General features: G+C 41.6%; 1 protein-coding gene across 1 annotated transcript in view; it reads left to right on the forward strand.

Annotated features, from left to right (window-relative positions):
• LOC138049179 (muscle M-line assembly protein unc-89-like) overlaps positions 1-24,507 on the forward strand; it is a 139,236-nt gene that overhangs the window by 74,588 nt on the left and 40,141 nt on the right. Inside the window, 24 exon segments of the mRNA XM_068895353.1 lie at positions 864-1,586; positions 2,381-2,932; positions 3,492-3,821; positions 4,063-4,941; positions 5,443-6,336; positions 7,194-8,072; positions 8,494-9,369; positions 9,778-9,903; positions 10,262-10,462; positions 11,246-11,297; positions 12,050-12,402; positions 12,817-13,122; positions 13,572-13,626; positions 14,344-14,744; positions 15,239-15,550; positions 16,993-17,029; positions 17,295-17,665; positions 18,099-18,153; positions 18,881-18,951; positions 19,789-20,070; positions 21,498-21,534; positions 22,061-22,353; positions 22,879-23,030; positions 23,545-23,755. Of these exon segments, the coding sequence (XP_068751454.1) occupies positions 864-1,586; positions 2,381-2,932; positions 3,492-3,821; positions 4,063-4,941; positions 5,443-6,336; positions 7,194-8,072; positions 8,494-9,369; positions 9,778-9,903; positions 10,262-10,462; positions 11,246-11,297; positions 12,050-12,402; positions 12,817-13,122; positions 13,572-13,626; positions 14,344-14,744; positions 15,239-15,550; positions 16,993-17,029; positions 17,295-17,665; positions 18,099-18,153; positions 18,881-18,951; positions 19,789-20,070; positions 21,498-21,534; positions 22,061-22,353; positions 22,879-23,030; positions 23,545-23,755 (8,448 nt within the window).

The following is a 24,507-nucleotide window of genomic DNA, read 5'->3' on the forward strand; positions in this document are numbered from 1 at the left end:
CTAGGTGGTGCACGTGCTTGATTCAGTTTTCTCGCTCCAATGTAATGATATTTTAGACTGGCTGACTGATATTTCAGTATGAAGTGAATGCCACCAAGACCAATATTCATATACCCGAAGATCCCGCGTGAAGTCCTACTTGGTAAAATGGCTGATCTACAATTATTCTGTGGCACAAATGAATGTTTTGCCTAGTACCATAGTCTGCTTAACTTACGTACTCGTTCATTTCACATTTTACTTGCATCATGGCCTGCCTCTAAGGGCATTTCATACTACGTCGTATCCAAATATGTTGGCGAGGTTCGAAATCATCTTGCCATATTGATACAGTTACAACAAAATATAAGTTAGACTAACATTCATTCTCGTTCCCAGATCCCATCGTTTCGCTTAGCCGGCGGGGCCTTCACACGAGAAAACGAAGAGCTCTGAAGTGGAGCTCAGAAGCATTTCTTTTCAAAGAGTCTCTGTGAAGCTCAGAGAATGTTTTCCGTCGTGTCGAACGGAAAAAGAAGCAATAAGTGATATCGTAGTTTTTAACAGACACTAATTATTTCACCGACTGGCCGCGCCGCATCGGTCATTTTTACTTCCGGTTCAAGATTTTATTGTTCATTAGCTAATCAATGAAAATAAAAATATGAATTTCCTTTGTCTCCAGAGCCTTTCGTTTACTCGTGCGAAGTCCCCGCCGGCTAAGAAAAACGATGGGATCTGTGAACGAGAATGACTAACATGTTGTTTGTTTGGAGATTGCCCTGTGTCAATTTCTCTAGGCTTCCTTTGGATCAGTAGAAAAGTAACTTTTCGGTGTATTTCCTACACCAGTTCTGTTTGTTTTCATCAATTTTTTGTCACAGCCAAAAAGCCTACAGGCACAGCTCCAGAATTTACAAGGCTTATGGAAGATGTTACCTTTGTTGAGGGGAAATCAGCAACTCTTGAATGCGAGGTAAAGGGAGAACCACTGCCAGTTATTGAATGGTTCAGAGATGGGGAGCAAGTTAAGGAATCGAAACGAGTTAAGTTGGAATTTGATGGCAAAGTTTGCTCGTTGATTTTCAAACCAATTGAACTTGATGATGAGGGTGAGTACAAGTGTGTTGCTCGTAATGAGCTTGGCAGTTCTTCAACCAAGGCTGAACTGCTGGTGGATGAAGCTGAAAGTGCACCAGAATTTATAGAGAAACTTAAAGACATCGTTGTTCAGGCTGGGGATGAAGTAAAGTTCGATGTTCGAGTCATTGGTGTGCCACCACCGGAAGTCGATTGGTACAAAGGGAATGAAGCGCTTGAAGATGAGGGTCGGTTTATTATGGTTGATGACATTCAAAAAGACCTGTTTACATTGATTATTGAAGAGGCCCAACCACAAGACAGTGGAGAGTACAAGTGTGTTGCATTCAGTGAGCTTGGCGAAGTTTCGTGCAAGGGGAACTTGGTTGTGGAGGGAGAGGCTATTTCACCGCAGCTCGCCAGTGATACAGAAAGTGCCGCACCCATTTATGAGGAACAACTTACTATTGCACCCGACGTTGCGGAACTGGGCGAAAGTTCACCAGTACAAGTCAGCGATATCACAGGTTTGTGTATGTTCTCTGACTGGTCAAGTTGTTAAAAAGGTCTCTCATCAATAAGACTCGTTTATTCTGCTTGATCTGTACAGTCTTCTGAGCGAGTTGAAAAGCCGTGAAAAGTAAAACGTACACATAGAGGGGATTACCTCTTTCCTAAAATCTGCGGCACTTGAGAACTTCTTCCAAGAATTTGCTTATTTTGTTCGTTTTCCCAAAATACGAATTCGAATGTACGAGGGATGCCAATCACAGAGAGAAGATAATTTGTTACACCTCCCAACACAAATACGTTTTCCAATTGGAGGAGAACATGTCACTTGTCATGGGGCAAAATTCACTAACACCTTAGTAGTAAGAACTAAACTCACTAACTCCCAAGGGCGAACAAAAGTCACTAACTCCCTAGCGAAACAACGACTTGAACTTTTCACTCGCACGTGATTAGGTCTTGCACCTTTCAAAACTGGCAAATTCCGCGCAAAAATCCGTGAATGTTCTATTTTGTGTTGGGAGGTATAACGAAACACTTAATGACTGGCCCCACGGGAAACAGTGAGTTTTGTTTCCCCGAGACCCTCAATGTTCCCTCGGCTTCGCCTCGGGGAAACAAAACTCACTGTTTCCCTTGGGGTCACTCATTAAGTGGTTATTATTCTCCCCTTTTCGCCTGTTCAGTCGTCTTCAAACATATATGCTAAAAATTCCAAAATCCCATGTACTGAGGGAGAGGGAGTGCAGCAGGTTTATTCCAATATTCGACTCCTAATCCGTTATCCACAATGTTTTGGTTTCTTGTGCAGCTGAGAAACCGATCGGGACAGCACCAGTGTTCTTAGAACCCGTTCAACCAGTTGAGGTGCAGGAAGGCAGTAAAGCCAAACTGAAATGTATTTTGGATGCAGAACCCAAGCCTGATGTTGAGTGGTTCAAGGATGGAAGCCGTGTCAAAGAAAACCGGCGAGTGAAAATGGAAACCGATGGTACCGCAGTTTCTCTCGCGATCAAAGAGACCAGGTCATCTGACCAAGGGGAGTACAAATGTATTGCAACGAACAATATGGGTTCAGTGTCCTGTGTGGCCAGTTTAACAATCAAGTGCATTACCAAGCCAGAGTTTAACGAGAAACTCAAGCCAACGGAGGTAACGGAAGGAGACAATGCAAGATTTGATACTCGAGTCACTGGGTACCCTGTGCCCGAGGTGGAGTGGTTCAGAGGAACAACAAAACTTGGAAGTGATGACAGGATTAAAGTGACAGAGAACAAAGATGATGATAGTTACTCGGTCGAAATCAGCAATACTCAGCGGGAAGATGCTGGAATGTACAAATGTGTTGCTTCAAACGAAGGCGGTAAGTGTAAGATGAATTATTTTTCCATAATAATGGTGGCCCGTTTTTAAATGGGAGGGAAAGTGGGAGACTGAGCGAGCGGTGAAATGAAAGGGAACAGGGGAAAGGCGGATTTCGACTTCTCTTCCCAGTCCCCCTCCATTTATGCGCTCACTCTTCCTTCCATTGTCCCTCCCCTTTCAGCGCTTGCCACGCAGGCTTCTTCTTTTACCACAAAAAGACTTTGCTTCAGTTATTGCTGGAGAAAGAGTTAGGATTCATTTGACTCGGATAACAGAATAAGCCGTGAATACCTGTCTCCTGAGATTGAACTGTCCATTTTGCCGTTGTGGCCTCAGTAATTGACCTATCTGTTTTTGTGGCACTGCAAAATGTTTAAGAATGATTCGTCAATACAAGGCCCACCTTCAGGGTCTCTTTTCTTAAACTCAAGTAAAAAAATACACAGCGTTGAAATGGAATATTTGGACATTGATCGTGCAGTGAAGGCTTATTGAACAATCTAATTGAGCTTATGTCATTTTTTAATTTAGTTCAGTTTTTCTTATTTCTATTGCAGGAAAAAGCACTTGCCGAGCTGACCTCGTGGTAAAAGAGAGGTTATTTGCCCCGGAATTTACTGAAGGGCAGTTGGAAGCTCCGATTAACGTAACTGAAGGCGGAGAAGTCACCTTGGATGTAACAGTCGCTGGGAAACCTAAACCTGATGTCAAGTGGTACAAAGATGACAGAAGTCTGCGCGAGAGCAATAGGCTTGACATCAAAGCGCGAGGAGGCAAGCATTCTGTGGTGATTCTTGGCATTAAGGCAGAGGATTCTGGAGTGTACAAGTGCCAAGCAAGAAGCAAGATGGGTACTGTATCCAGGACATTCCATGTCATTGTGGAAGGTACTTGACATGTTTTTTTTTTTTTTTAACGAAGCTGGTTTTGGGGATGTTATTCCTGTCTGAAGTTTCATTGAGTGGGCGAAGGTAATGAATAGCAATGATTTGTTCTTGTTTTTTTAAAAACAGAGGTGTAAGATTTTTCGGCAACCTTATTTAAACCAAAGAGCGACTTAATGTTATCTTTACATTTACGGTTTTTGAACCCGTTAATTTTGACCACGACTGATTCATCTCTCCTCAGCTAAAAAGCCAGTTGGAACTGCACCAGAGTTCACACAGCCTCTTCAGTCACAGGAAGTCACAGAAGGAGTATCGGTCAAACTCACGTGCGGCTTGAAAGGAACACCTCAACCAACAATTCAGTGGCTCAAAGATGACAAACCTGTAAAAACTAGCAAACGAGTGAAAGACGAGTTTGATGGAGATGTTGCTACTTTGGTGTTTTCCAAGGTAGAACTGGACGATGAGGGTGATTATAAGTGTGTTGCACAAAACGAGTTAGGATCAGCATCTTGTGCAGCTGAGCTTCTTGTGAACGAAGCTGATAGTAAGCCCGAGTTCTCTGCCACAATTCAAGACATCGAGGTGGCTGTTGGTGATGAGGGACGCTTTGATGTTCAAGTTTCTGGTGTACCCAAGCCAACAGTAGAATGGTTCAAAGGAAGGAAGAAGATTGAAGAAGAAGGGAAATTTATGTTAATTCACGATGAAGACCTCTATTCCCTAGTTATCGATCAAGTTGCTGTGGATGACGTGGGAACATATACTTGCAAAGCGATCAATCATCTTGGAGAAGTTAGCTGCAAAGCTGAATTAAGACTGCAAGAACCACTGGCAGCTCCTGAATTTGCGGATGATTTTGGAAGTGGCCCAATCAATGTCGCAGAAGGCGACGATATAACATTAGATGCTACAGTCAAAGGGGAGCCACCTCCAGATATTGAGTGGTACAAGGAGGATAAGCCTTTGAGAAAGACCAGTCGTGTAGATTTCAAAGCACACGGAGATAAGTTCTCTTTAGTCATCTTAAATGTTACACCAGGGGATTCTGGTTTGTACAAATGTTTGGCCAAAAGCCAACGTGGAACTGCTACAAAAACCTTTGAAGTGAACATTGAAGGTATGTTGTTAAACGTAATGGTAATGTTATTTTACCGTGTGAAGCAACAACTGTTGCTAGAAGGTGATAAGTAGGTCGAGTTGAAACTCTTTTCAATATTAAAAAACGTTTTGTGAGCCCCTTCACCTCTCCCTTCACAATTGGAAAATGTGAATTGGCTTTAAACCCGCTCCGGACATTCTTCAGCTTTGAAGAGAGTTTCATCTTAGCTTGCTGATCGCTTTCCAGAATGGAAATGTTTAAAGAAAAGAATACTGTATAGGTTTTTTTATATGGCTTTCGTCTTGCTATGGTGACCTATCGTGTCACAATAAGGAGTGCATTTGTTAAGCAATAGTAATATGCTTGGCATTACCGTTAACCAGTCTTTTAGGATAAGACAATATTTTGAAATTGTTAAAACTGTTTTAGTCACCTTGACACGCTACTTTTCTGCAAAGGAAATCGTAACTAACTACTATCTACTTCTAGGAAGATTGTCATTTAAAATTTTTTTCCAAGGTAAACTACCAAAGAAACCTAAAGGAAAAGCTCCCGAATTCACTCAGCCTTTGAAAGCAATTGGTGTTGATGAAGGGAATCCAGTGAGACTAAAATGCCGCATGACTGGCACTCCAGAACCTACTGCCGAATGGTTCAAAAATGGCCGAGAAGTTACGCTTAACAGAAGGATTAAAGCTGATGTCATTGGAGACATGTGTCAACTGTCCTTTACAGAAACCCAGACGGACGATACTGGAGATTACAAGTGCGTGATTAAGAATGATATTGGCTCGGCTGCTACCGAATGCGAACTTACTGTCACTAAACCTTTAGCTGCCCCAGAATTTAAGTTGAAAGTGAAAAATGTTGATGTGAATGAAGGCGAGCAGGCTCAATTTACTGTTAAGGTTGTTGGAAATCCTAGGCCAAACATTGAGTGGTTCCATGGAACTCACGAAGTTATAAACGAAGGACGTTTTGCAGTGAAATCTGGTGACGTGGATGACAACTATTATTTACTGATCGATGATGTAGCCATTGACGATGCAGGAACTTATAAATGCGTTGCGTCTAACTCAGTGGGAAAAACAACTTGTCGAGGGGAACTTGAAGTAAGTGAAAAGCTTGCACCTCCAGAATTTGTGGACGAACTTGATGAGGGTCCCGTAAATGTGAAAGAAGGCGAGGAAGTGTCATTGACTGTTAAAATTCATGGAAAGCCACCTCCAAATGTTCAGTGGTATAAAGATGAACTTATTGTGGTTAAGTCGTCAAATGTTACGACGCTTGCGAAGGGAGATAAGTTCACCTTACTAATTTATAGTGCTAAGCCTGGTGATTCCGGAGTGTACAAGTGTGCGGCGAGGAGTAAAGTGGGAACTGCAACAAGGGCATTCAAGGTCAACATTGAAGGTTTGTAAGAGTTAAGCATATTCAGGTTCAATTCTACTACTGCCGTCTATTCCCCGCGCTTCTTACTACTCAGCAACCTTTGTCTCACCCAATTAGTCCCTTGCAAATTGCTACTCCCGCGGCCTGCAATAATGATTCTTAAAGAAGCCTTCATATTGATTTGCACATCCTTAAGTTCAGTAGAAAACTGTCACTTTAAAATCTTCTTTTCATGTTGGCGTGTTTCTTAAGATGCTTCGTTAGAGCGGTTTTCAATTGTTGTCGAAAGTAATTAGCGTTTTGCTTTGGTTTTGCATTTCTTCAATCAGTGATTGGTTCAAAGTTATCGCGCCAATTTTTCAACCAATCAGAAGTGAAACCAAAACCAATCTTGGCTCGTGCGTGCAGATTTTCCCGCGCTTTGTGTCGGCTATGTGTAATTACGAATTTTGATTGGTTTACTGGATTGTCTCCGTCCTTTGTGATTGGCCAAGTAATTACTTTGGTTTTGGTTTTACGACACTCGATTGAAACTCGCTCGAAGTGTCGTAAAACGAAAACCATGGCAACTACTTTCAGCTATGGCAAAAGGCGCCAACAGTGTTATCAACCAAACAAAATTCTGAGTTCCAAATAACTAGTGTATGAGACCTTAGTTGATTTCCCGCGTGAAAATACCTTCTTGTGATTTGTGACCGCTTTAAGTTGATATCTATTTCACGTTGAATTTCTACGAAATCTGGGCGATTTTGCAGTAGATTCCCTTTAACTGTGCTCCTTAATAACCGACTCTTGGAATAATCCACAATGTGGCAAGTCCTCAGCGTCCAGCAAGTGGTAAATGTGTGACGCTCTTTATCTTCTTGACTTTTCGACAGCTAAAAAGCCTAAAGGAACGCCACCAGAGTTCTTGAAACCTTTGAAGAAGGTTGTAGTAGTGGAGGGGAGTGCTGCTAAACTCGAATGCCGGATACACGCAAAACCGGAGCCTGTCATAGAATGGTTAAAGGACGATGAAACTGTAAAGCCAGATAACCGAATTAAAACATACATCGACTCCGAAGTCTGTAGGCTAACGATTTCAGATACTGTTGCCGATGACGAAGGAGAATATAAATGTTCGGCAACGAATGAACTTGGCAGTGCTTCTTGTTCGGCTGAACTTTTAGTCAATGAAGTCATTGTTATGCCAGAGTTTAAGGAAAAGATGAAACATGCGGAAGTCGTAGAGGGCGATACGGTAAGATTTAATGTGTGCGTCGTGGGAAATCCACAACCCAAGATAGAATGGTCGAAAGGTGGAAAAACTATAAATCATGGAGGTCGATTTAGAATTGAACAATCTGACGATCTGCATTCTTTGTTTATTGATAATGCATCAATGGACGACTTTGGTAGTTACAAATGTGTGGCAACCAACGAGGCTGGAAGAATGCAATGCTCTGCAAGGCTCGATATTAAAGAGAGAGAAATTGCTCCTGAACTTTCTGATGAATATGGTGATTTACCGATTGAGGTAACCGAGGCTGATGAACTTAAGATTAATATCACAATTCAAGGAAATCCCCGACCAGATGTAGAATGGTATAAAGATGACAGACCTTTGCGAAGAACTAGTCGAGTGAGTTTGTCGGCTCGAGGAATTAAACACGCTGTCACAATCCTGAATGTTGTCCTTGATGATTCGGGAGTGTACAGATGTGTTGGTAAGAATTCAGCTGGTACAACGTCAAGAACCTTTCAGGTTAACGTCAAAGGTACGTTGTTGTTGTTGTTGTTGTTGAAAAGGGACAGGGTAAAGGCAAAACGTAACGTCTCTTCCGGCTGCCTGCCATCTGTCGCTCAAAAACGCCTGTACCTAGTTTTCCTATTTCAGGCAATTAACAATCCTTAGGCAAAAAAGCAAATACTTCCTACTAGTCAATAACCAAATTATCGCTTCAATTAATTAATTACTACAATTTTTTTTCCTAGGAAGCGTAGGTAAGGACATATTTTCAAAGGCGTCCTAAAACGACATACACGTTAATAAATAAGAATTGAGTCAAAGAAAGATTTTGAAAATCATTTTTGAAGGAAAATTAATGATAAAAATGTTGCATGTCACGTATGTTAATTTCTTCACATTCGACAATGAGTACATATTGATCCCGTTGATTCTTTTTGTGACTTTGATAGGAAAGAAACCTGCGCCAAAATTCATTCAACCTTTGCAAGAAACCAAAGCAACGGTTGGCGAAACAGTTATTCTAAACTGGCGTTTAAATGTAGCCCGTAAACCCGAGATGGAATGGACTAAAAATGGGAGACCTTTAGCCGAAAGTCGACGTGTGCGAACCGAATTCGATGGCGAACTATGCTCCCTTGTTATCTCAGACGTCAGAACAGAAGACAGGGGCGAGTATCAGTGCGTTGCCAAAAACAACATTGGGACAGCTTCGTGTAGATGTACTCTCGCTGTAAGCGAAGCAATGGTCAAGCCCGAATTTAAGGAATCCATGAAGGATTTGGAACTTGTTGAAGGCGATGAGGCGGTGTTTGAAGTAAGAGTCACAGCTAGACCTGATCCCGAGGGCCAATGGTACTTGAGGAAGTTGAGAATAAAGAACGCAGGAAAATACACTGTAGATGAAGATTCTGATAGCTCAAGATACTCTCTTACTATTTCTGACTGTCGGCGCGATGACAGTGGACAATATAGGTGTGTTGTGAAAAACAAGGCGGGTGAGATCGCATCCTCTGCGGAGCTAAGGGTCAGCGAAAAAGTTCATGCCCCAACGTTTGTCCAGGGAACAGAGGAGCAGCTTTTCGAGGTGTGGGAAGGTGCTCCAGTTAAACTTGTGATCCAAGCCAAGGGAAAACCCATGCCTCAAGTGGAGTGGTTCAAAGAAAATAGACTCGCAAGGCGAGTAAAACGCGTGGAGCTGGAAACCGATGGAGATAAGAGCATTCTCTTGATTCCCAAGGCAATCCCTGAGGATTCTGGAAATTACCGTGCCGAAGCTACAAACTCTGCTGGGAAAGCTGTCAAGCCCTTTTCTGTCAAAGTGAATGGTTAGTATCCTAGCGTAAAAGGCTATATTTTGCTGCCTCGATACCTTGCAACTTCTGAAGCTCGCGTAGAGGGAAAAAATATCGGCTCTGTTAAATACTTGGCCAGCAAAAGAAATATTATGTTAAGTTTGCAAATAGTGAAGCTGTCAGTAACGTGTAATATATTTATTTGTGTTAACTTCGCGAAAAAAGACTTCAGTGGCGTCCTTTCGACAGGGTAGAACGACAACAACGTCGTTTCCTCACAGAAATGCACCGTTTCCGATTAAACAGAAAATGATTGACAGGATGGCACAGTTTTGACTGCCGCACGCACTGCGGGCGCGGGTTCCGTATGCATGGATATTGGGGTAAGTAGAACCATGGTAGAGATAATCGTCGATTAATGAATAACTGTAATATTTTCAGCTCAAAAACTTGTGCTTAGACGCGAACCAGTCCCTCCTGGAGCTGAAAAACCAGAGTTCATCCAAAGACTACAAGATGTGGAGATTGTGGAAGGAAGCGCTGCGAAATTTGATGTTCGCGTCAAAGGTACAACACTTTATATTTTCTGCTTATTGTGTATCTGATAATGAGATCTTTGCGCAAATGAACGGGTCAGGACTTCATTTGGAAGAGCCAATCGATCGTGAAGCTTGTTTGTGTTCACTTAAATAGTCACACTTCAGCCGGTTGTCCTCCAGAGAGTGACAAGTCAATCCCACCACACCCTGTTGAACGGCATTTGAATGGGCCCTTGCGGATTGAAATATTAGGCTCCTCTTCTTTCGCCTCATTCAGGCAAATTCAAAGGAGTCTTAAACTCCAGCTCTCGTTTGAAGGATCTCACTTCAGTTTTTCTTCCACAAATCTATTTCCTAAAGCATGTCTTCCTGATATACCTTTATAGGAACTCCCGAGCCTGATGTAGACTGGTACAAAGACAACAGAGTGATCCGCGAAGGAGGACGAATAAAGTTCCTGTTTGAAGATGATGGTCTATGTTCGCTGCTTATTAGAGAAGCAGAGTCGTCTGATCGAGGTCGCTACAAATGTGTAGCCAGCAATCCTGCTGGAAAGGCTCAGTGCAGTGCGGAACTATTTATAGAATGTAAGTATAAAGACTGTACGGAGTATTTGGGTGTGGTATGTTGACATAATTACAAGTTCGTTAACGTCATCCCAAATGAATGTAATAGACCACTTTCGATATATTAAAATTCAGTACTGAACAAAAAGCATCTTCTCGAGGTTCCGGGGAATAAATATAAGGATTTGCATGAGTTTATTCCCCAGAGCCTCGAGATGATGTCTTTTGTTTTGTTTAGTACATTAAAAGTGGGCTATTTAATTGCCCCCGCAGCGCAGGGATTTTGCCTCCGAGGAGGCATCATTGTAGTCCGCGCGTACAGTGGTAGTATCACTACCAGACAAAATCTCGATTTGCCAGAACTAGGCGCGCACGGAATAAATGGGTAATGATGACGTTTTCACACCAAATTCCGGCAAGCAAGTCTTGGGTACTGATGACGTTGAGCAGAAAACGGCCGCGAGCGGTCCATGGGTACGTAACGTCACACTCAAGGGGGTATTGGTAATTCGGAAATCTTCATTTTGGAGGTTCAACATTATTACATCATTACTGTCCAAACGACAATCAACAATGTTCCAGTTTTGTGAACATATGCAGGAAAATCATTCTGTGTCAAATAAAATTCAAAGAGCGTAAATGCCTTGAGAAAAAACAAGCTTAAGCAGTTGTAATAAAGTAGGAAGTTAATTTTCCCAACATATGGCTAATGTGGTTTGCTTACAATATTTTGTGTGGCGTGTTATGTTTGACTTAAACCTGCAGAGTTAGCTATGTGATGATACCTTTTCCTTTTGTTTTCAGCCCATGGGTTCGATTCTGCCAGCGGATCCGACTATGACAAGCGGCTTTCCCGGTTAGTGTTTCAATTTGTAAAGACAACAAAAAACTAGAAATGCTATGCTACAAGGAATGATCTTTACCAAGAAGGGCACATGATACTTATGGCAATCTACCCAAAGAGAAAAATTAGACAGAATCGAAGTTGTTGTGTTAGACCTGATACAGTCAACATTGGACAAGTTGTAACCATTCCTACTTTTTAAATCTTTCAATTAAAGACAGCATATCTTCCATTTCTTTTCATTTTTTAGCTGACCTCTTCTCAAAAAGAAAATACTTTTTTTTTGCATTTTATATTTAGCTTGTTATGTATAGGGCCAGTATTAGTCTCAGTGGTGCTCTTAGGGTTTATAGAGTCAGTTTCAATCGAGTGTCCTAAAACCAAAACCAAAGTAATTACTTTGGCCAATGAAAAAGAACGGAGACAATGCAGTAAACCAATCAAAACTCGAAGTAATTACACGTAGCCGACACAAAGCGCGGGAAAATATGCACGCGCGAGCCAAGATTGGTTTTGGTTTCACTTTTGATTGGTTAAAAAGTGGGGCGACAACTTTAAACCAATCACTGAGTGAAGTAATCATAAACCAAAGTAATTCGCTAATTAGTTTCGACACTCAATTGAAAACCGCTCTATTCCAGTGTCTGTGTCATGTTTGGTGGGGGTGGCTGCTTTCCGAACTAATTTCCTGCCTGATGCTGTTTGTAATGACTATGCAGTGATCTTCCGTTCCGGCATTTCAATGTTCGTTTTTGTCGTTTTAGGGAATCTACGTTTGAATTATTGTCAGATGACACCGAGGACGAATTAGAAGCTGAAACCAGTGACCATCCCAAGCTTCCCCCAGACATCACACTGGTATTACGCAATCGTGACGTGAAGGAGGGAGGCGTGACAAAGTTTGCATGTCGCGTGATCAGCAAAACTCCTTTAACAGTTGAGTGGTTCAAAGATGAGCAGCTGGTTAGTAAGTGGCCTCGTTTCACTTGCGAGCGTGATGAGGATCTCTTTGCACTTAACATCACAGACGCCAAGAGAACAGATGCTGGGCATATCCGCTTTGTTGCTCGAAACGAGTTCGGACAAGTGGAGAGTAACGCCTATCTCAATGTTGAACGTAAGTAAAATGAGGTTACTTTTCAGTTTTTATCTTTAGTCTTTTCCTTATTGGTTGAGAAGGTGCTGCGTGCAGGGGGAAGGCGAGCTAAAGAGATCACCTTCGGGCTTTGGTCTTCTTCCATTGCTGTGCTCATCAAATATCGTTCTTAAGTAAATCAATTTTGTGTTAGGTAAGATTGTAAAAGTGTCTTGGTAAAAGGCGAATTTTGACCAAAAACTATTTTCGCTGTGTTATCCTTTATTCTAACATTTTTGCATTCTTGATTTGGTATGGAACTGAAGTGTGATTGACGAATACGCAACAGTAACGTAGTTGTCCCAGCAAATATCGCCAGATTGATGTAGTTTTAAGGTTTACCTCGATGGATTGAAGTATTTGGTGTTAACCAAGTATTTTTTTTTCGCGTCTTAGCTGATATGGAGCCTGAATTTGAGGGAACAACACCTAGGTTCACACAAAAGCTCAAAGACGTTGATGCCATGCCGGGTAAAGTAGCTCGCATGGAGTGCCGAGTGATCGGAGATCCCCAACCAGATATCCGATGGTACAGGGAAAATGAACCCCTTCTGGAGGGAGGTAGATACAAGTTCGATGAATATGGAGACCTGAAAGTTCTCATTATTAATAACGTCTGCGCGAGCGACGAAGGCTTGTACAAGTGTGTGGCACGGAACAGCGCCGGAAAGGCGCACTGCTCAGCGGATTTGCTTGTTGCGCGTAAGTACATTTAAAGTGACGTCTACTTCAACACTTGAACACAAACCACTATTCCCTTTTTGTTATGACTGGCGTACACATAAACGAGCCCTCCATAGATCTACAGTATTTATGCTTGCGCAGTCACCAAGGAACTGAACGTTCGCGTGATGTGGCACAGTCGCTTAGTGCGTGGCCTTGGTGCAGGAGGGCCTGAGTTCGATTCCCAGATCTCGCTTCCGTGTAGCTAAGTAGCTTTAAATAGCCGTAAAACGGAGCACTGATGGAGAGGGGGGAGTAAAATAAGCGCACCGTCGACCTCAGGTTTGTCAGTTGACTGTTACGAGCTATCGACGTTAAATATGGTTACTTTACTTCATGTTTCTCTTAGGAAATGCTGTCCGTTTTTAGCAACTTCCAAACACAGGTTTGATTATTTGTTGAACCGTTTTCCTTATTTTTGTTTGCAGCTACAGAAGACGAAGAAAGCGAATCAACGAGTGAACAAGAACCGGAAGAAGCAAAGTACATGTCTATTGAAATTGTTTTTTTGTTTATCTGCGTATTCTTAAACACGAAGACGCACTATAAAAGGGGTCGCTTCACTCTGCTTTTATTCGCGTTCAATCATTCAAGCACAACTGATTATCCATGATGGAGATCAACGAACAGACGGAACTTTTTAACGATATTTCCAATGCGTGAAGAAACGGCGGCGATTGTAAAAAAGAACAACAGATAACATCTCATGAAACTGCCATTAGCGACCTTTTTATTGCACAAATTATCACAGTGCTCTGTATGCGACCACGGTTGATTGACAAGTCATCCGTATTTGCCCAAGGCACCACTCCTTTTCCAGAGCGTCTTCTTGTTTTAGAACCTTTCAAGTTAGTTGTACAGCGTGTGCGAAAAGTACATGTATCCCCAGTTTCAAGATAAGATAAGGGACTGTTATGGTAGCATCACTTTGATGCCAATGGCCGAACAATAAAACACTTTCTTGATTTGCTAAGGTTGCCACTTTGTCAGAGTCTGTCCGTTTTTTCCTAGCTAGAATTTTGTGATACATATCTTAGAAGCATATTGCAAAGTTTCAACTAAAGGCGGAAACTAAGACATAACTTGAATCTTTTTACACGGGAATATAGATAGCACGTCAACTTTCGCTGTAACAGGTGTCTGAAAGAAATAAAGTGCCACGTTCCAAAACCCGTAAACCTTTAACATCTTCATTGCTAGGAAACCATCTCCTGTTGTAGAGACTGTTGCTCCAGTAATTGCTTCAATAGAAAAGTCAGCACCACCTGTGGAAATTGCACCGAAACCCAAACTGGAACCACTGAAACCAAAGGAACGTCTCCGAGAGCCAGAGTTTATACTAAAATTGCGAGGGAGGTCAGCGGTTGAGGGAAGCTCAGTTCGCTTAGCCTGCCGGGCTATGGGTACACCTGAGCCCACGTTCCAGTGGTTTAAGAATAATCAGCCAATCAATGCCGGTGGCCGCTATGACATCACTCAATCAGTGAGCGGTTTTACACTTATTATAAAGGATTGCCAGGTGGAGGACACCGCTGAATATAAATGTACAGCTGCGAACAAAGTGGGAAGCGTTAGCACGTCAGCCGAGGTCACTGTAACAGGTTAGTACTGGGTATGACTTGCAGTTTCAGATGCCCAATTTGGCAGTAATTTTGCGTTACTAACCACGTTTTCATCCTATCAAAACCAAAACTAAGGCGGGTCACATTATCTCGTTCTCAACACTGTCTCAAATGTACTTGCTTGTAGTTCACGTTGATTCATTTAATTGCCAGTCTGTTGTCAGTTTGTTTGATTTTTATTTTATAATACTCGTGTTAACACAGCCCTATTAATCCCTTTGCACATTATTTGCAGTACTGAGGAGATGAAGCTAAGTTCTGTTTTTTATCATTTGAATATTCCTACTGCCAGTAACTGTTTTGGACCAGTAGTATTCGCTATAAAAGACTTGAAACCACCTCCCCCTCTTATTCTTAGCTATCAACTTTTTTGGATAGTTGTTCGGGATAGAACCATCATTTGTCTTCTTGTAACTTTCCTTTGCCTTGGTAAGTCTAGAACGAGGAAGAAACAGCATATTTTCCTATTGTAGCGCTTTCAAAACCCCGTCAAGAAGTTATAAAGCGACCTGAGTTCCAACAGAAGCTCGACGACACAACAGTTACAGAGGGGGAGGAAGTAAAGCTGTTTGTCAAAGTGACGGGAACACCTGACCCGGAGGTAGAGTGGCAGAAAGATGGTAAGCCAGTCAGAGATGGCAGACGTAGGAAGGTTGACAAGGGCAGAGATGGAGTGCATTCATTCAGAATACCTCGCTCAGAATCGACTGATCAAGGAGAATATGTTTGCATTGCTAAGAACAAGGCTGGAAAGATCACCTGTTCCGCCAAACTAGTTGTAGAAGGTAAGCGGAGAAGAGTATCTTGAGGTGTCGATAAACATCGTCTAAGGATGAGAATTAACAAATCGAAAGTGGTTCAGCGTTGTCTGTACTCTTATCGACAACGATATTCGTCATCACATTGGTCAAAATGTTGTGTACTCACGAGGCGCAGCTGTGCAGCTTCTCGAAAAGTAGGCGGCGGTAACTTAAGGAGTAGCCGGCGGAATTCGCCGGATGCCGGCTTGTAATGAAACCTCTGCCGTGACAGTTTGCTTCACAAATGAAACCGTATTGTTTCTCTTTTGTCACCGGTGACCTGCGGCTCAGTTGGTTGAGCTTCGGACTTTCGTACAGGAAATCGCGGGTTCACAACGCTCAGGGTGAAATTGCTACATGTACCTTTGTCATTTCATCTGCAAATGGTGAGACGAAATATCCAAGTCTTATCGGATAGCGACTGTAAACCGTGGGCCCCGTCTCACAACCCTCTTAATCAACTGTGTGTGTGACACGTGTTCGTGAAGAGTTTGGGAAGACCCCCGGTGTTGGTGTGGTGGTTTATCTCTCAGAGAATTGTAAGCCGCCATGAAACTGATGTGATATGCGGTATATAACTCCATGACCATTACCATACTTAAAAGCAATCTGATTTTGTTAATGATTCTGGTTGACATCGTGTAGAGGGAAAGTCTCAACGGTTTTAAAAGAATTAAAGTGTATAGGACAGATTTTTCTTTATTTAGTCAAGCGAAACATCATGGTTTTCTGAGATAAAAACAACGTAAATAAAATCCATACTTTATTTGTTCCATGCCTTTCAGCCCTATAAAATCGGAATTTTCAATAGACCTCCTTACAGTTGTGCCCTTAGTTACCTGTCCTTTAAATGAAAGTGAGGCTAGTGTTGACCTTGTTTTGATACAGACCTTCCTCCTTTTCATATGTTAATCATGTTGTTGTCATGCTAATTAGTAAGAATTTACATAAGAAAAGCAGTAAGGTTTCTATCAAAACAAGGTCAACTTCAGCCTCACTTTCATCCATAGGCCAGATAACTAAGCACACAACTGTAAAATGGTCTATTCCGGAGGGCGACAAAACCGCGCTAGTAAATGGACTGGGAAGAGCTGGCCAATGACGTCAATAAGTCACTATCAAAATTACCATAATACTCTTTGATTTCCCCTCCAAAATTGTGCATAAGCATTGTTTTCAGTTTCTCTTGGGACCATTATAAGGGAGGGTTTCAAATGCAATCGCTTAGGGTAAACCCTGCCTTCGTCGGTCCCGAAGCGCCCGAAGCGTCAGCTCACAAATCTTTCGTACGGTGATTGATTTACATTTATTTACAAGTCTAATAAAACCACAATTTCGTCCTTTTTTAAGTTTGCTTTCTCTGCCAGCCATTTTTCTTAATCTTTCGATGGCATCTCATCCATGTTTAATCTTTTTTGTGTTCGCAGCTCCCAAACCAGAAATCAAGGAAGGTGTAATGTCATTGTAAGTCCGCGTCCATTTAGTAAATTTCCATGGTCAAATTTGTAATCTGCGATAGAGCTTAACTGGTCTTCGTCTTTATTTAGCCTTCAGTGACGTGACTACATAACGGTTTTGTACCGTTGATTATTGTTTATCAAATGTGAGGAACGGGACCAAGGTGGTCGAATTGTCCGTTTATGTTATCAACATTAGCCCTTCTCAGGGCATTCTCCCACGTGATCTCACTTTCAAGCAGTAGTAACAGTTTTGTTTGTTTGTATTTAAGACCCAAAATACCTATTGAAGAAACAGTGACTGTGGCGACAAACGAACCAGTTTCACGTGCTCCAGACAAAGAAGATGGTGTCCCTGTGGCGCCACCAAAGTTTGTTCGCACCATGAAGAATACAGAAGTAATTGAAGGGAGTGCTGCGCGATTTGACGTGCAACTCACAGGTAACCCAGAACCCGAAGTAAAGTGGCTCCAGGATGGCAAGCCTCTCAAAGAAAACCGAAAATTCCGGTTCGGCGAAGACGACAATGGAAAATTTTCCCTGTTTGTGAGTGATGTCGAGGTTGAAGATGAGGGCGTCTACAAGTGTGTAGCTTTTAACAGCAATGGAGAGGCTTCGTGTGAAGCAGAACTCTTAGTGGAAGGTAAGTACTGGAAAAGTAGCTGTATTTGCGAAAGGATATCAATTCTGGCAAAACTTTGGCAGTAACATAGAAGAAATTAAAAGTACGAAGATCTTCACACGCAAATCTTTCCGTAGAGCTTTTTGCAGATACAGCGGCCATTTTGATTTCTAAGACATTATGGGATGCTCAGAAGGCAAATTAATATGTATTTGCCCCCTGGGCATCCCATAATAGCTATTTGAAAAAATACAAATCAAAATGGCCGCCGTATCTGCAAAAAGGTCTATGGAAAGATCTGCGTTGGAAGATCTTCGTACTTTTAGATCTGAAGGTATTTGAAATTTGGTGTCCCGCTATCCGGGGTTGGGATTTTTTCATTTTGTGTTTATGTTTTACTTTCTCAATTGCTTTTATAATGAGGATACTAAATATGTAGTTTGTTTTTGCATAGACCTGGAATCAACAGATGGAGAAAGTTCGCAAACATCCGAGGACGAAACATCCAGGTTTGTATCTTTTTAACCGTAAGACGTAAACACAAGGCTTCTTTTTGCTGTTTTTGCGTTGCAGCCTTGTGGTTTGTTTGCGTGATGTCAAGTGCGAATTTGTTTTTATTTAACCTTTCGTATTAATGGGAACCATTTGTTGAAATAGACGTCACAATAAAGCTAACTTAATGATCGAAATGACATTTGAAATGAATCACATATTGAACTGCGGATACGAAATCAAGTGAAGCCATGATTGATTTCATATCCGCAGTTCAATATACCGGTATGATTCATTTCATATGTCGTTTTGTTCAGTGATTCACTGATTCATCACGGGAACATTTGAACCCACAAATGACCAGCTCTCATTATGAGGGGCTTCATAGCTCAGTTTGGTAGAGCGTGGCACCGGCATTGCGAGGTCACAGGTTCATTTTTCAGGCTTCTCTATGGAATTGCTAAAATTGCGTTCACAACTGCGAGGATCATGGTTGCACTTGCAAGTTAACTTAAAGAGAGTAGCCGATGAACACTAGAAATTGGGTTAGGGTTGGCTTTTTATAGCATTTAAGAAATTCTTTCTCAAGGCTTCTTTTATGTATGTGACATGTCGAGTTAAATGCTAATTGGTGCAAATCGTACATGTTCTGTAGTTACCAGTTCTTCAGATTTGTCCATAAAGGGACTTAATTAGAGGCACACTGACTTTGATAAGAGTCACTATGCGTTTTTTTGCTTTCAGAGAGCTTCCTAAGGTTACTGATAAGAAAGAAGCACCCCCGGATACTAAGCCGAAGCCTGTCACTAAATCAGGTTAGTTGCGTGGTTGGCGAACACTACACTAAATTTTCAGGTTGAAGGCATTATCGTTTGCGTCTGTTAAACTCTGCCGTGACATCGCACTACTTTTACAACCAAGAACAAAACGAACAAAAGTCATCAAGTGAAATCTTGTCGCCGTCCTTATATCAGTTACTGCGTACATGGTTTAAAGATTTTGGTTTCTTGATTGGTCAAAGGAATAACTTCGGTTGTTCGACACTCAATAAAGAACTGCTATTTGATTAATGATTGGGAATTGCAAGTACATACTTTGCGAGGTTCAATCCTTCTACAAGCGCAGAATTTTTGAGGGTTTAATGATCCAACAATCTAAACGTAGATGACAACAAACAAATTCATTGCAACATAGCGAAACCGTTCCTCTCTGGAATTACTCGATAGTTCTAAAACTTGCAATCACTTGCGACCTTTTTTACGTTGTAGATGACCTTAGTGTCGATATCGTTGGGTTCTTTTCAAAAATTTAAATATTTTTAGCCTTGTTTTAGGTTATAACTTAAGGCGATTATTATGGACAACTACGGATGGAAACAACCAGTGGTTAAGGCGCTTGCCTTGAGATCCGGGGGTGCCGGGTTCACGACACGTTCTGACCACTGGTTGAATTTTTTCCTGGTAGTTTCTGGTTCAACCTCTCAGCTTGAGCAGTTTTTCTTGAATTTTCTGTTCTGTCGTGGCTGTGTTTCATTGGGCCTGAAAAGCCCCCATGGGGAGTGGTCAATTAAGTATGTATTGTATTGTATTGTAACTACAATTTTTGTTTGGGATCCGTGCCTCTCATAGAGTTGTTTTCTTTCATCTGCTTAGTTCCAAAACCAGTTTTTCAAACGGAGTTACAGGATAAACAGGTTAAAGAGGGTGACAATTTAACTCTTGACGTCCGAGTCCCAGCCGAATGCATAGCTCAAGTCAAATGGTACAAAGACGATCAGGAACTGAAGGAAGATCATCATATTGCAATCTTGTCAGCTGGTGAAATGCATGCTGTCAATATATTTAATGTGTCGGTCAAGGATGAGGCCGTGTACCGCTGTGTTGCATCAAATTCTGCGGGCACAGTTCACACTGATTGTGAAGTTCTCGTTGAAGGTACGAGAAAATTTTTGGTATTTTTGGCAGAGAAAATGTAAGTTAAAAAATAAAAAATTTATTAACGTTTGTACGCCATACCCCCAGTCATACAAGCCTCTGTAAATTTATCAAATGTCAACTTACATTTTCTCAGCTGATATAATACCTAATGCGCTGAAACTTTGCAGGGTTACAAAAGTAAAGGTGCTCTTTCTTTTTCTGGTACCAGTTTTTAATTCAGTTCAATTTGAACTCATTCAAATCCGTTGCCGCCATTTTGGAGAAGGGTCTATTTCCGGAGGATTTGGTCGGGGTACCAACATGGCGGCCGTTTCTTTGTTTAGGGGCACCAACATGGCGGCCGTGTCATGTGAAAACCGAGAATATTGTGTTGCGAGTTGCTTTCAATCCGAGTGGTTTAAATACAATTATCGCCTATTGGTTTGAAGATGAGTTAACCCATCATTGAAGGGAACTTCCAGTTCAAGAGTAAAATAACTTTAAACCACAGGAAACAATGTTTACAATCAAATGAGTGTTTAAATTTCTTTAAGAAAACGCTTGTATCTGAGATAAATGAATTTCAGAGTCGCTTATTTTAGTTTCAAACTTCCTAAGAGCCTCCATCTTGAATAATAGTGACTCTCCAGATTGGCCTGTTCTATTGGTTAGAACAGAAAAGCAACCGTACATGTCAATATTATTCAAGATGGCGTCGCCCGAAAGTGTCAAATTGAAATATGAGCCATTGTAAAACTCATGTTTTCTTGATACAAACATTTTTTTAAACAATTTCTAAAACAAATTTCATTGCAAACCTTATTCCTTCGGTCGTTGCTTATTCCTTTGTTGGAGTAGAGCTTCCCTTTACAGCGAAATCGGCTGATAACAGCCTGACCCTGGGGGACACCCAGAGGTGTGTTTATTCAAATCCCCGTCATTTCTAGAAAATATATTTAGTGCCAGAATTAAAAAAAACCTCCCCATTAATTGTAAAAAAATATCGTATCCAAAGCACACGTTGTCATCGGACTTCTCATTGTATATCAAGATATACGCATCAGAACAAAAGAACTTCAACCAAAGAACAGCGTTTTTAATAACTCATTTTCCACTGTTTGCAACAATGTTTACATCACAATTAACAAAGGAAGCAGAATTCAAAAATGCACAGCCTTGTTTGAGAAGCAATTTCAAAAACTCATGCTTCGTGTTTCATCATAGGTTCCCAACACCTCGAAACAATAACACTCGTCCTTCGGCCTCGTACGTTCATTTAGTTTCTCGGTGTTTGGAACCTATGATGACACACTCGCACTCGTTGTTGATATATTAATTCAGCCCTATATAATCAACACATTCGAAAAGTAGGTTCTTGTTTTTCTTCAAAATTGACTCATTTTTCTGGATAAAGTATTATATATTTGTCTGTTCTCTTTGTTTAGAGAAAGTAAAAGTACCCAAGACAATCATGAACCAAAGGTGAGTGCCATTTCTTCTGTTTTCAGAAAGGACCATATTTCTTGTTCTTAACTGATTTGCTAGTGACGCAAAATGTGGAGTATTGGGTCCCAAGTTAAAAGTAAACTACCTCAAAAAAAACTTGGAAAAAAACCTCCGCTTTTGATTTCTGTCTCTGCAACACAAAGAAACAATGAGGAACGCTAGGCTGTCCAATTGAATCACACCATCCTCGGCCTTTCGCCCTGTAACATCCTATCTACAGCCAATTTCACCCTACCTAGTCACCCACCCGATGTCAACAGGTTTCGTACTCAGAAAGTAGTTTGTGTGAGATCCATCCGGAATATGAAAATGTGGCATTAAGAGAATAGCCCATCGTGTGGAGGCTATTTTATTTTTTTAATATCTTGATTCCTTTCGTTCCTCTGCTTGATAAATATAGCCAGGATTTAATATTACGCTACACATTTTCGATCATTCCGGCCCAATTTCTCCAGTCGAATTTCCCTTTTTCTCATTTTTTTAACTTCTCCATCGTTTTCAGCCGTCTGTCTCAAATGGCACCTGAATTTGTCCAAGGATGTAGTGATATTACCGTCCTTAAGAACTCCACAGCGCAGCTTGAAGTGATAGCAACTGGAAGCCAACCACTGCAGATTCGATGGTTTAAAGACAACGAACCCATAAAGTACGGCAGACGTTTGAAGATGTCAAGTGACGGAGAGCACTGCACACTGAAAATTTCACCTGTTCAGTCTCAAGATCAGGGAATCTACAAGTGTGTCATATCTAACAAAGCTGGAACACAGGCCTGCGAGGCGATGATAACTGTGGAGGGTAGGACATTGTTGCAAGACCCAAGTTTTAAGCCTTGATTTAAAAAAGACAGCTGTTTGTTTTAACTGGAATTTTCCAATTTAATGATCCGCCATTACTAACTTCTTTAAAATCTTGAGAGAGCTGGATCGAAGAAAAAGTGACCTCAAAGACTTACTAGTTTAAGAATGCAATGAGTGTGCGCACGTTCTAATTAATATGCAGCACAGGAGTTTCGGGCTTTCAGACTTCCATACATCCAAATCTCTGAGGTTTGAACGTGAGTAATAACGGACCGTAAAATCCAAAACAAAAATAAACAGCCTTTGGATAAAAACCCAAAGCTCAGTATCTTGCCAGCTAGGTGTTAAGCAAACTGAAGAAAAAAAGGCAGTGCGTTTTTGGTATTTTTTAGAGCCTGCATGGTCGCTAGTTTTGCTCTGGTGTCTTTGAAATTTAGGGGTTCCGTCTCGAAAGTGATCGAGGACTTTTTAACCTGAAAAACGAAACCTGTATTAAGCACAAATCTGTTCTTTTTGGTTTCAGAATCAGAGTCTGTTTTAGAAAGCGCTGAGGGCTCCACCCCTGGACCTACTGTAACGAAAAGTGCATCCCTACGAAAGAGTGGCTCCAAACCAACCATTGTCTCTCCATTGGAAAATATTGAGGCCAACCATGGAGACAATATAACACTCCAGGTAAAAAAATTACAACACTGTTTTTACAAAATGTAAATAAAATAAAGATTGAGAACAGTTTCTCAAGGGACTTTAGTGCTGCATGGGATGAATGGAAAGCAAAGCACTAAAATTTGATATCAAAGGAGTTCATGACGTACGTTGTACGTTGAGATACAGCTCACATCAAAATCTCGAACATAAATGTTCGGCAGTCCATCGATTTCGATGAGGACTCAGTAAGAGTTGCAGAAGTGGTTATGACTTGCAGGCACTCGTGTCCGCTGCAATCCCACCCCGGGAACGGCACAATCTTGCAATGTAGGCATGTGACGGTATGCTGGTCTGCCGTGGGCAGATTATACCGGCGATCATGAACTCAGTTGTAGTCTTGGAGGCCCTTTTGCTCTACTGGGTACGTTGATTTCGCTACCACAGTACTCCACACTGTTCCGTGTAATGCTTAGTCCTTCCAGTTATCAGGATCAAAATGGTCGTTAAATGGTGATAAGTAATATAATGGTGCCATTTTTAGGTGACTTCTGGACCTGAGCCTATCGACAACATTGAATGGTTCAAAGACAACGACCTGATCCGCGCACAGGCCAGATTCGTCCAGCTGTCGCGTGACACCACTCATTCACTTGAAATTCGTTCTATTGATGTCGAAGACGAAGGAATTTATAAATGTGTTTTGCTAAACACCTGGGGCATCGCTTCCTGTTCAGCCGAGGTCTTAGTTGAAGGTACGTTGCTGTAACTTCTCCCGGTTTTTATCTTAATTGTGAGAAGTTTCTTTGAGTTGTGAGTTAAAAGCAATCCACTGTACTACTTTTGAATTTACATCGTTAGTTAGTGGCTTAATGGTCATGCACGATCTGGCGCTTCATCGTGATAGGTGACTTTGCTTTATAAGATGTCAGGCTCTTGTATCACTGCGCCCCGGTGGCTCAATTGGTTGCGCACCGAGCTGTCACGCTGGAGGTTGTGAGTTCAACTCCGGCAGGACCCAACACTCAGGGTCTTTAAATAACTGAGGAGAAAGTGCTGCCTTTGTAATTACATCGCAAATGGTTAGACTTTCAAGTCTTCTAGGATAATGACTGTAAACCGTAGTCTCACAGGTATCTTCCATGTTCATTAGTTCCCTGTGGGACGTTAAAGAACTCACACACTATTCGAGAAGAGTAGGGGATGACGTTCCCCGGTGTTGTGGCTGTCCTCTATGAGTATATGGGTGGGTATAGCAGGTCCACATAAGTTGAATAGCTGCCAAAACTTTAACCTGCTCAAACAAATAACCCGAAACTGTATTTCTGAGAGTGAACTCGAAGTAGTCAACGAAGTTTTTGCTTGTGGCTTTTCTTCAAATCCTGATATGTGACTTTCAAGTGAGAGCGTGTAAGACTTGCTTTACCCTGTACAAGATAGGTTCTTTCATTACACTTCAGTGGAGCGAGTCAGCTGGAGGCTTTAATTCAAACTTGAATTTCTATCC

This window comes from Montipora capricornis, chromosome 5 (assembly GCF_036669925.1).
Source record: "Montipora capricornis isolate CH-2021 chromosome 5, ASM3666992v2, whole genome shotgun sequence".
NCBI classification, from domain to species: Eukaryota; Metazoa; Cnidaria; class Anthozoa; order Scleractinia; family Acroporidae; genus Montipora; species Montipora capricornis.